The sequence below is a fragment of the Leptonychotes weddellii genome, chromosome 16 (assembly GCF_054177405.1).
Source record: "Leptonychotes weddellii isolate Sample4059 chromosome 16, ASM5417740v2, whole genome shotgun sequence".
Taxonomy (NCBI): domain Eukaryota; kingdom Metazoa; phylum Chordata; class Mammalia; order Carnivora; family Phocidae; genus Leptonychotes; species Leptonychotes weddellii.
In genome coordinates this window covers 12,956,638-12,968,321 of record NC_138384.1, presented here as the reverse complement: position 1 = coordinate 12,968,321, position 11,684 = coordinate 12,956,638, and the positions used below count along the sequence as shown (strand labels likewise).

At 50.1% G+C, this 11,684-nt stretch overlaps 1 protein-coding gene across 2 annotated transcripts; it reads right to left on the bottom strand.

Annotated features, from left to right (window-relative positions):
* Window positions 1-586: 586 nt before the first annotated feature.
* Window positions 587-11,432, bottom strand: ATXN1L (ataxin 1 like). Of its 2 annotated transcripts, none has more exons than XM_006742330.3 (3): window positions 11,315-11,432; window positions 9,367-9,434; window positions 587-8,252 (listed from the first exon to the last, which is right to left on the bottom strand). In XM_006742330.3, exon 3 carries the CDS (start codon window positions 8,130-8,132, stop codon window positions 6,066-6,068), a length of 2,067 nt encoding a protein of 688 aa, XP_006742393.1. In that variant the 5' UTR covers window positions 8,133-8,252; window positions 9,367-9,434; window positions 11,315-11,432; the 3' UTR covers window positions 587-6,065. The 2 variants fall into 2 exon arrangements, with proteins under 2 accessions (XP_006742393.1, XP_006742394.1); XM_006742331.3 differs by having other exon boundaries at window positions 587-8,249; window positions 11,315-11,428.
* Between the last annotated feature and the right edge of the window lie 252 nt (window positions 11,433-11,684).

Genomic DNA, 11,684 nt, shown 5'->3' with positions numbered 1-11,684 from the left:
ACTGCCATTTAAAAACTAACTTTGGGCAAGTTACTTAACCTGTCTTGGTTTCCCCAAACACAATATGGAAATAATAGTATAAGCAACAAATGACTATTAATATCTAATTAATATATATAATATATAAACATGTATTAATATATATAATTATTAATATATGTAACTTAGGATGGTTTGTGGCACCTAGTAAGTGCTCAATAAATGTATCTGAGTCACAATCCTGTATCTGAGTGTTTCGCCTCTTACTACTGGCAAGCTTTCTAGTTTAGAAGCAGTAGCTATGATTGCAGCTGATGTATTCCAACAATTTCTGGAAGCATTCCTGGGGAAAGAAAAGAATTGGAGAAAAGGCCAGCAGTGAGGACATCTACAAGTCCTTGTGATTGATTGTGCTAGTATCTATGTCTAGAGGTAGACTTCTGGGTCACTGAAATACACACCACCAGAACGTGCAGATCTGCCCAGAGCCCACCACATAAAGATGGGCACTATTAGCCATTACAAGCTCTCCCATGAAGGGCTTCTATCCCCCACCCAACAGCCACCGTCTAAGGCTGGGATAAGAAGAAGGCGCAAACACCAAAAGGAAAAGCTAGTAGTTTATATAGATAGATATATAGATATATAGATATTGATATATATTGTGTTTACATAGTCCACAAGTTAAATGCAGGTATCCATAAGAAGAGCATTAACAATAAAAATACAATCTGTGTGTAGCCAAGTACAGAGACTTAAAATGGTAAAACAGCAAAAAGGATCTCACAAAAGTACAAATATACAGTACAAATTGATTTATTTAAAACAGTTACAAAAAAGCACAACAAAATAGAGATTATCCTTAGAATTATTAATGCTTTGTTAAAGATCAGGTAGGATTAGAGGGTAAGAAATGGTACTGGGTGGGGGGAGCACCTGACTAGTTCTAAGGCTTTAGATACAATGCAGTTGATTACATATTAATTCAGCCATTACATACTGGGGATAGTAGTTGGGGGATCAGTAATTTATCTACAGGGAACTCCTACACAAATCAGATCCATCCAGACCTCCCCAGTGCCGTCCTTCTTTACTCCTCAGGACCCTAAAGCCACCTGATGGCAACATTCCCACTTTCCTTTCTCCACCCCATTCCCTATCCATATATTCTTCCCTCCCCTAAGGTGCTGTGCAAGCTGAGAGCAGTCTGCTCTCTGCGGCTGGAACATATACTGTTTTGGCTACAGGGATCCTGTGTGTGACTAGGAAGGTTGTAGGGGACAGCCTTATTTTAATACTTCAAGTTTGCCACGAGTACAGTCAGTCTCTTCCCAGCACAATCTGTATTCTCTCGAGTGTGAGTATCAAGCAAATGAGGGATGAACCCCGCCTTCAGCAATACCAGCAATGCACTAACCACTCACAGCTCACAACTACGTGCAAACTCCCTGTCCAGGGAGTGGGTGTAAAACCACGGTGTCACCAGCTCGCTCTCTGAAGAACCTCAGTCCCCGTGACAGTCATAAAGAGAAATAAATGCTTGCAAGTTTGACAATAGGTAAAGGCACATGGGCTGCTGCCATACACACACTGTAGACAGGAACCCAATTTGAGGCCATCTTCACTGCTGGGCATTTGCAGTAGAATGGCTTTGGGATCACACAGACTTTGAGTTTGCAACCTACTGGGGGAGGATCTAGGCTTAACGGGAGAACTAATAAAGAAACCTTAGTGTGAAAAGTGCATTTATTACTACTGTTCCTGCTGGGGAGGCTCAGCAGGGCAAACCGCACCACCTCTCCTCCTTCCACCCCAGGCACTGTGCATAGTCTGCAGGTAAGGAGAGAGTGCAGTCGACTCTAGCATCTCGAGGGCCAGTGTCATCCTAGGCTCATATCAGGCTTCTGGCCCAAAGATGGACCCTAGAGTTGAAAGAGCAACTGATAGCTGCAAAGACCCAGATGCTTATTTTATTATTGCATAATGTGGGAGGCCTTCTCTAGCCCAGGGAAGCTGGACGGTGAAGGCTTCCCAACAAAGGGCTAATAGGTTCCTGGTCAACATCCAACCTTGCACAGTCCAGCTCTTCAACTGTAGTGTACACTTTTTCCCATCTGGAAAGTATTGTAGCTTCAGTGTAGTTTAGTAAACTTAGCCCTAGGAGGCCAGGAAGTCTCCCTAAAACTTGGCCTCTACCCAATTTACTTTGCTCTTAAGACTGTGACCTAATCTCCATGGCCAATTCAGTTAATCAGGTGTCTTTACTCCAAAGGACCCAGGCCCTTTCCCAGTCAGCCCATGTCCACCCTTCACCTCCAGTGTGATCATTCAACTCTCCAATGTGCATGCATGTTGCAGGTTTAAATCATACACCACCCTGTTTATCTCCTATGATGTCCACTGGTAAAAATAAAACTAAACCCCACTGAGGGGCTATTTCGGTCAAACTTCAAACCCTCTTCAGTCCCAGAACCAACATAACTAGAGCTAGATGGACCCTCCCTAGGATGCTGGCAAAGGCCCTAACCTGGTTCCCCATCATTTATTTTTAAAAACAGGATATAACATACCACAAAGGAAAGCAGTTAATACATAGAAAACGCCCACTAATAAGACCTGTTTGCTTCTCCCTCAAGACAGATATCTGGAGCCTAAGGGCTCCCAACAAGCACTGAAGCCACATCCCTTTGGGTTCACCAGCCCACCAGCAGCATTTCATACTATCCCTATTCAACGTGACTTTGCTATAAAGTAACAGTTGCACAGTAAGAATGGACAGGATGCCTGGATTTCCTCCATATGGTCAGACAGGGAAGGGCAGGGCGCTACAAAGGTAGCAGGCAGGACAGTGAGCAGACAGCAGCAGTAGCAAAGCAGCACAGAGCAAAGCCCTTGGTGTTATGACTGACTGGGACCAAGACTGCAGAAGGGTCAGTCCAGATCTGCTAGGGCCCCTCCCCTTGGGTGTAAGTATTCAGCTCTGAATCCCCTTCCCCCACGCCACCACCCTCCATGCCCCCCACCATGTACACCATATACATCTTGAGAGGAACGATGATCCAAGACTTGGATGTATTACCCGTCCTTTACCTGATCACTCTATCCCAAACTGGTATAGGCATTCCTGGTTAGTGCCAGAGTTAGCGGTCCTCCTTTCTATTCCTAAACTCTGGGAATTTCCTACCACTGATAAGGGAGCGGCGCTGGCCTTCTTCAATTGCCCATTTCCCAAAAAGCTGACAGCTTCCCACTAAAATGCTCACTATCTCAAAACCACTCTTAGGTCTCTTGCCAACTTAGGAAATTCCTTTAAGGAAGAACAGACCACCAGAGGCTCCTCTCATTTCTCATACCTGGGAAGAAAAGACTGAACCGGAGGGAAAAGACAAGCGGATGCCACAGCTCTGACCAAGATTGAGAGCACAGAGCTTCAGTTCCTGGGAGCCCATACTTCACAAAAGACACCTCTGCAGCTTCGCAAACGGAGCATTCATATATTACGTACACATGGCATGGTACTAGAAGAGCTGCGGCTATTCCTTCACAGGCAAGAGACAGAAGAGGAACAGCAGCAGCAAAGTCAGAGCCCAACCTGCCAACGTGCACAAGATGTCCTCTTTCCAGGATTAAGTGGAAATTACCAGGCTGGGAAGTGGAGGGTCACTTGGTTTAAACTACTATCTCTGGTTGGACATAAGTTTGCTCCCACCAGGAGGAAGCTTAACTGGTGTCCTTGGTGGACACTTCTTGAGTGTCTACTGTGTGCATGCCACTGTCTTCAGTTGGTGAGCCTTCCTATGAGGAAGGAGGTTTCTGAGAAACCCGTGCAAACAATAATCCCTAGGAATGAGCTGATCACAGAACAGCCAGAGATGTGGCCTTCTCCCAGGGCTGTCATTGGAGAGGGTTCCTCAAGACTTAGCCCCATCGGCCCCCCCTGTAGGAAACAAGCCAGAGAAAGCAGCATTCAGAGAAAATGGGGGACAGAGAAGGGAAAGGTGAGGATCCCAAACGCATCCAAGGTTGAGTATTCACCAGAGTTGGTGTTTGGTTCTGAGGTGACCCAGAGACTTAAGTACTCACAGTCAGGTCAGCAGCTTCCTTTGGATGGGCCTCTAAAACCTGACTGACTTCTCTCTAGGAATGAAACAGTGGCGTGTAGGGCTTGTAGCAAACAAGCCGGTCTCAGTCACTTTGTTCCCCCAGGAGAACAACCTTTAGCACCTGAACACTAAGAATGACTCCATTCTCAGAACTCCCCCTCCCCCCAGGAGGTAGGTAAGATTATTTATCCCCATTTGGCAGCTGGGGAGGAAGTGAAAGAGCGAGAGGTCACAAGACTTGCCTGAAGTCCTTGACAGAGCAGAGATCAGACCTCAGAGGTTTGGGACTCCTGATGACAGGCAAGGCCTCGGCCAGTTCAGGTGCATTTCTAAATGAAATGCCAGGATCATACACTGGGAGAAGCCTCACCAGAGAGCTGAGTGGACAATACCCTGAGTTGCTTCAAGAGTCTGAAGACCCCTGAAAAACAAACAAAAAACCCACCCACCCACCTAAAAGCTGGTGGGGGAGCCTAATTCTCAATACCCAGTGGAAACCCATAGGCCAAGCTGATGCTAAAAGTTGTGAAAACGTGGGCTTAAGACACAAGGCGGGGTAAATGCAACTAAGATTGAGAATGCTCTTTGCAGAGGAACACTCCACCGCAAAATGAGATCTAGGAGACACTTCAGGGACTGGAAACTTATCAAGACTATACCAGAACCTTAGAGCTGGCTGTGGGAGGGGATGGCTGGGAGAAGCCTGAATGCTGACAGGAAGTGGAATAAGATGGGAGGGGCTGTGTAAAAACACCAGGACGGGCACTGCCTAGCCAGGTGTATTTGCCCTGACCCAGGGCACAGTTCCCTTCTTGCTTCTCTACCAAGCTCTTCAGCTGCAGAAGAGGAGGGGACATGATTCTTTATGAGTTTTGAAAAACAGGGAATATAACTGAAGAGGAAATGAGAGAGACCCCTCCACACCAAAAACTAGAGGTCTTGGTCAGAGTGGACAAAAACAATTTTGCAGAAGGGGAAGGCAGTGCAGCTACAAATCAGGCCGAGGTCAAGACACCATGCACAGGACAGGGCAGGAGAAGGGTGGGGGCAGCGCAGGCACTTAGGCACAACATAGACAAAGGAGGAGAGTAGGGGACTAGGGACAAAGGTCCACCGGTTCTTTCAAAAGTCACCATTACCAACTAGAAATTCAGTTCGATTTTGAAGTAGGTCTGGCATGCTGGGTACAAGGAGCTCTGTTAAGTCAGCTACCTTTCCAGAAGCCCTGCCTAGAGACCGGTCACCTGGCCATCAGGTCTTTCTCCCAAAGTCCCGACTGGGTCCCGCCAACGCAGTACTTCACTCCGAACCCTGGAGGGGCTTCTCTTTCTCCCAGTGCTAGAAGCCTTGTGGGAGGAATGGTGGGGAGATGGGAAAGGGCTGAAGCACAGGATCAAGCACAGTCCTGTAGATGAGTGCTCCTCCCCACAAACCCACAGACATCTGTAACAAAATCACCCTTTAAAGTGCACAGCTCTCAAAAGAAGAGTTCTGGGTGGGAACCCTCTTAATCCCAATCATGGGGCTTCCTGCCCTCCCACCACAAAAAAGAAAGGAAAAAAACTTCAGACAGTTGAACTGCTACTATAAGCTGTGGATCATCATTTTTGGCTCTTTCTTTGCTCCCTCCCTCTGCCACCTGCCCCCAAAGCCCGACTTTCCCCTTGCAGGAGCTAGGGATGGGGAGGAAAGAACAGGGAGGCCCTGATATTTGGAATGTTTCTTATCCTGTGTGCACCCCCATCCTTCCTTGGCTCAGGCCCGCTGCTCCCCATCACAGCACCCTCTGGGGCTGTCCTGAAAGGATGCCATGGGGTAATGAGCAACAGACCCTGCCTTGGGAGGCTGCCTTTATGCCTCCTCTTTCCCCCCAATCTCACTGCCAAGAGAGCCATTCCCTGCTCGGCATGTGCAAATCCTCTGCCTGCTCACGGTGAGGCCCAGCTCTGGGGTAAAGCCCCAGTCCTGGTCTGGGAGAGAGGTTCATTTTCCTGCATTGGAACGCCCTTCGATGGACAGCTTCACCTCCTGCGGAATGAAAGAGGGACGGAGCAGTGCGGCCCGTGCCTCCTCCCCTTGCATGCTGTATCTTTGGAAGCTTGGGGCTGGCCAGCAGGCCTGAGCACCAGGCTCCGGCTGCGAGGGCTCTACCATCTGGGAGCCCTCACCTGACGGCTGGCTCTTCCCCTCACTGTCACATTGCTCTCTGGGTCCCAAGACTGTCCTCTCAGGCCTTTCTCGGGGGGGACCCAGCTGGCCTGGGGGAGCACAGCTAGCCTGAGAAACTGAGTTACTGTTCAAGCTCTGTAAACTGATAGAGATGCACACATCTCCCACCTGCAGCCGATGGCAGGGCAAAGAGAAGAGCTGTGCAGTCCGCCCAGGGCTGCAGGAGGACCAGCCCTGGCCATACACAAAGAAGGGGTGCTCAGGGGGCACCTCGATGCTCACTTTGCTCTGCTGCTCACCAACCACAAAATGCAGCATGACAAATCCAGGCCACTGGCTCTCCTGAATGTCCACGACCGTGCTAGAGTCAATCTTCAGCCCCCCGCTCACTTCGGCACTGCGCACAAAGTCCTGGGTCTGGAGGTCCTCCACCCGCTTCAGCTCCCCTGTAGCCAGCTGGATGATGGCGCCTTTCATGAAATGGGAGGGCAAGTGGGAGGAGGTAATGGGGGGTGGCGTTGGCTCCTTATCTGGGAAGGTGGCTCTGGCCTGCATGTCCAAACTTGATGCCACCAGGATCTCCGAGCCCACAGACAGCAGACCTGGGTCAGTTCCAGTGGGCACCAGGTTGCCATTAGCTACAACCACTGCTTTGGGTAAAGGTCTGTGTTTCACCGGTTCCTGATGGGATTGAGGGTAGAACCCTCGGGCCTGATTTTTCTCGGCCATCTCTGCTGGGTTCCTGGCTGACCCTCGCCCCTCACCCTGATGGTCAGGGGTATGATGCGACAGGTTGAGGGGGCTGGGCTCATCCTTCCTCTGAGCTGCCACCACACGATAGTCCTGAGAAGCTAAAGCGCCAACCACCCGCTGGACCTCAAGGTCGGTGTCTGGGGTCCCTCGGTGTGCCGGCACCGCCACCTCTACCCGTGCAGTCTGAGAACCTGAAAACAACTGTCCATCCACCACACATTCTACCACTGGCACCAGTCCCTGGCCTTCACTCTTGCTGTTGGGGGAGTCGAGGGCTTCACTTTCCCGTCTTACTAAGTTTCGCTCTCGCTGTCTCTGTCCGTTGGCAGCGGCTGCTTCCAGAGCAGACTGGCCCTCCTGAGGGGTAAGAATCGGGCTGGCACCTGCTGGAGGGGTTTCATGCAGAGTGTACCCAGCAGGTAGCCTGGACATCTGATAATAAATGGGCATCCGGCCTGGAGCAAGGTCCAGTGGCTGAGTACTCGAGTGATGTGGCAACTGCCCAGGTGGGGAGGTGGCAGAAGGGGCTTTGTTGAATGAGTGGGCTGGGGATGAAGCCTGGGGAGGGGGAGTGGCTCCTTCTGCCAGGAGTGAGGCATATGGCACAAAGTGTGGAAGGTGAGAGGTGGCGAGGTTGGCAGAAGGAGAAAGGAGGGGACTTGGTAGGAAATTAGGTGGCACAGCATAGGGAAGGCTATAAGGAGACCCGATAAACTGCAGAGAGGTGGACGGGAGTTGAGCATAGTGGATTGGGGGATAGTGGATTCCTGGATGTTGAATCAGTGAAGACGCTACATTGAATGTGGGGGGCAAGGGGTTCATGTTCACCACAGATGGGAGGCCAGTTGGGGAGAAGGTAGCAGGTGGCACAGCCACCTTATACAGCATACCATACTGGTCCACCGTCAGACCAGTGATGGCCTCAGCTCCATCACCCCCCAGGCTGACTCTGGCTCCTGCCTGGCTCTGCCCGGCCACCACAACCCCCCGGGACCATTCAGAGGCATCACTGGAGGGTGTGTGGTTAGTTGAGCAGCTGGTAGCTCTCCCCATATCCTCGCTGGTCACGGGGAGGTCTCGTTTCTTTGGTGGAAGGCATTCCTGACTCCTCTCATGAACAGGTTTCATATTGCTTTGTGGTGTTCCTGGAGCCTGGAAGGGGTCGGCTTGCTCCTTGGGACATCAGAAGGGGCTTCTCTGTGGCTCCCCTGCACCCCTCTCTGCTGCTGGCGGGGGCGCCCACATCTGCTAGGGAACAAATCAGAAGCAAAGAAAAGTAACCTAGGGGCAAACCAAGTCAAAGGAAGTAGCAGAAACTGTGCCCACAGAGGAAGATGTAACAATGGGGACTGCTGGGAAAAAAAGGCATGAGAAAGGGGCAAACAAGGATGCTACCCTTCCCTCATTCATCCAGCCCAGGACATGAAAGAAACAGTCAGGGAAACCAAAGAGAGCTACAGGAACAAACATTCAACGACGCGTAAACAACCTGTGGGCTCTACAACCCCAGAGAGACCAACAGCTTCATGATCAGGTGTGCCTCTGATGGGGACCTTGACTCTTCCCAGCCTTCTCCCCGAAAAGGTTTGACCACATGGTTGTTGCTGCTGGTTCTTTTTCCTAAGCTTCTCCTTTTGTCACCAAAGATTACCATGCTATCTTCTTTCCAATATATGACCTCATCCTTGCTTCCTTTCCCCAGCCCAATTCAGGTTATGATCTCACCTTTCCCCATCCCCCCACCCCAGGCCTGGTTAAACTCTCATCCTCCTTTGCCTCATATCACCACTACCTCAAAGACCCAGGTGCCACTGAAAAATAGCGTCTTCTCTGCCCCATGAAATACTACATTCAAACTTGCGCCCTATGGGGAAAGTGATTGTACTAGTGTGTTCTATAATGTATTTGTTTCTCCTCTTCCCTAAAGAGCAACAAAACTCTCCTGACCATACACAGACTTCCCACGTCTGGAAAGACTTCTTTTCTTCTCATTAACCATCTTCAATGTACTTTCTTCATTCATTCTCTTTCTTTTGCCAATGGTTCCTTTTCCACTGTAGGTCTGCTCTAGGCACCACTTCCTAAATTCTGGTTCCATTCCTCCAAACCTGTCTGGGTCTCTATGATTCATAAGAAAGTTCTCTCCCTCCTTTCTCTTGCCGTCACCTCTCATACATGCTTTTGTCCATTGTCATAAAGTACACTTTTCGTCTGAACGTTTCAACGCATGAACTTTGTCACCTATTTCTTCCAATCAAGGCTCCAGTTCTTTGGATCTGGATATTACACTGTTCTGTTTTTCCACTGCTGAATCCCAGATGGTTTTTTTTGGCAACAAGGTATCCAAATTTCCCTTTATTACCTGAGCTTCCAGTAGTGCCTCTGAGCAGCTGTAGTAAGAAGCAGTGTCCTCCCCGCTGCCTTGGGAGCCTAGAAGACAAAAATAGGAATAAAGTAAGCAGGAGTCTAGCCTCTCACTTCCCCAGTGTCATCAAGGTAATTCTAAAGCCACAAAAACATTAAAGTCCATGAGTCCCTGCCTCATGTTCTGCTCCAGAGGTACCAGCACATTTATCAAGTTTCTAGGCATTTGAATAGAGAAAAAGCTATCTCTTAAGCTCTAATTTGTAGAAAGACATCCCTGAAAAAAATTTTTCAATGTGTGTCAAATTTCATTGTTTTCCTTAACATATTCTTCATTCTCTACCTGTACTTATTCCCCAAAGGTTAAATTTACTTCCAATCCCAATTTCAGGTAAATGTGCAACTAAAAATGGAAGATTCAACATTATTCCCATGTGAACAATGGGAAGCTGGAAAAATCAACTACATGGATTTCACCTTTATTCAGGGCTGATGAAAACACAGATATGGAGGTTATTTAAATGAGAAAAGTGGCACTAGAGGAAAAAGAACAATTATTTATGTTTCTGGGGCAGAAAAAGAGGTCAAGGGGGAGTCACTCAAGGGGAAGCCTTATTAACAGATTTCCAGGGTAAAAAAATAGGATCCTGTGTGTGAGTGTAAAATTTTCTGAGTGACAACTTCGTACCAAGTGTTGAATCAGGTGTGACAGAAAATGAAAATACTGCCTGGGTCCTCATGTAGCTATTAACAATGGGGAAACAAAGCTCACACTAAATTATCAATATCTGAATCTACACATGCCAGGAACATCAAATACTGAAGAATGGAGCCTTAATCTCTGACAACAGATAAAGCAGTACTGACCAGTACTCTGAGAAACTATCCACTTTCCTGTCCAAGTCCTACAGAACTGCAAGCCTCTAACCAAACTGAAGCAACATTTATCTCTTAAGATTGGCAAGGTGTGTATGTACAAGAAAAGGTGATGAGACAGGAAAACAAGGGGGAAAGAAAAATTCTCAGTTCCATAAACACAAATTACATAGTGGGCACGAGTCTTGCATCCCTTCTTCGCGAGCAATTCCAGTAACTGAAAAGCAATTAGCTTTCTCCCCCGTTTGCAACAGAAATTGGGGTCATATCTCCAATCCCTGATCTTTGCTTCCTGCAACTAAAACCTTAAGGAAAACCTGCCTCTAGGTTAGCCAAACACAGTCGAATAAAAGAAATAAAAGAGGCAAGAGGTCTGAGGGAATGACAACAAAGAGCCAAGCCTGTCCACCAGGGTCCAACAACGCAAAACACATTTCGGAATCTGAAACCTCGGCCTCAGGAGAGGCTCGATGAGGACTTCTCAGAGGGAAGATGCAGTTCGTGACCCTAACCGAGCTAACAGGGAAGGGGGTCTGTTCCGGTGAGCTGCCAACGCTGCTAGTCACAGCCCAGAATCAAGAGATTGAACCCAAAATTCAGTGAGGGCGAGAAGTACGCCCGCCAGCAAAGAGTGGAGCTTGGAAGAGACTACGGGTTATGGCTTCCCATGATCCTGCAATCCTTGCTGCAACAAGGGTAGGGCCCGAAATTGGGAATTTAACGTTTAGGGGTGGGGAGTCGATCCTTGAAGCAGACGGACAGGGACAAGGCCCCGCAGGCGATGCTTCCTTGTTTGGGGGCCCCTTCCCGCCCCGAAGACTCGGACACCCCGGTCCGCCGGGATACAGCCGCGGGGGCGCCGGGGCCTGAGGCCGCCTTCTGGGCTGGGCCGGAGAAAAGCGCGCGGGACTCTAGGCGCGGCCTCTTTCGCTCTCCCCGTCCGCGGTTCTCGGGCCCCGGTCCGGCGGGGCAATGGGCTCCAGGGGGCCACTTCCTCCTAAGCTGCGAGCCCAGGCCTGCTTGGCCTCAGTGAGGCCGGCCCAGCTGCCCCCACTCCCGGCGACACTCACCGGCCCATCTCACGGCGCTCCTCGGGCTCCTCCCGCTCGTCCCGGAGCCGCCGCAACCGCGGCCGCCGCCATCCCCGGCCCCGGAGCCGCCCCACACCCAGCGCCCCCCCAAGCCGGGCGCCCGGAGATGGCGTCAAGTGCGTTCCGCCCCCGTCGCGGGCAGATGGCGTCACCGCCTAGGCCCAAGAGCGACGCCCAGAAGTACCCGGGAAGGGAGGGAGGCGGCCCCTAGCCCCTCGCCCCTCGGCCCCAGCGCCCCCTGTGGTGGGAAAACGAACTCCTCCCCGGGGGAAACAGGGTCACGTGAAGAAGTTTGGCCGGCCCTCTCGCCCTGACCCCACCATGACCCCTGCAATCTCTCTACTCCAGT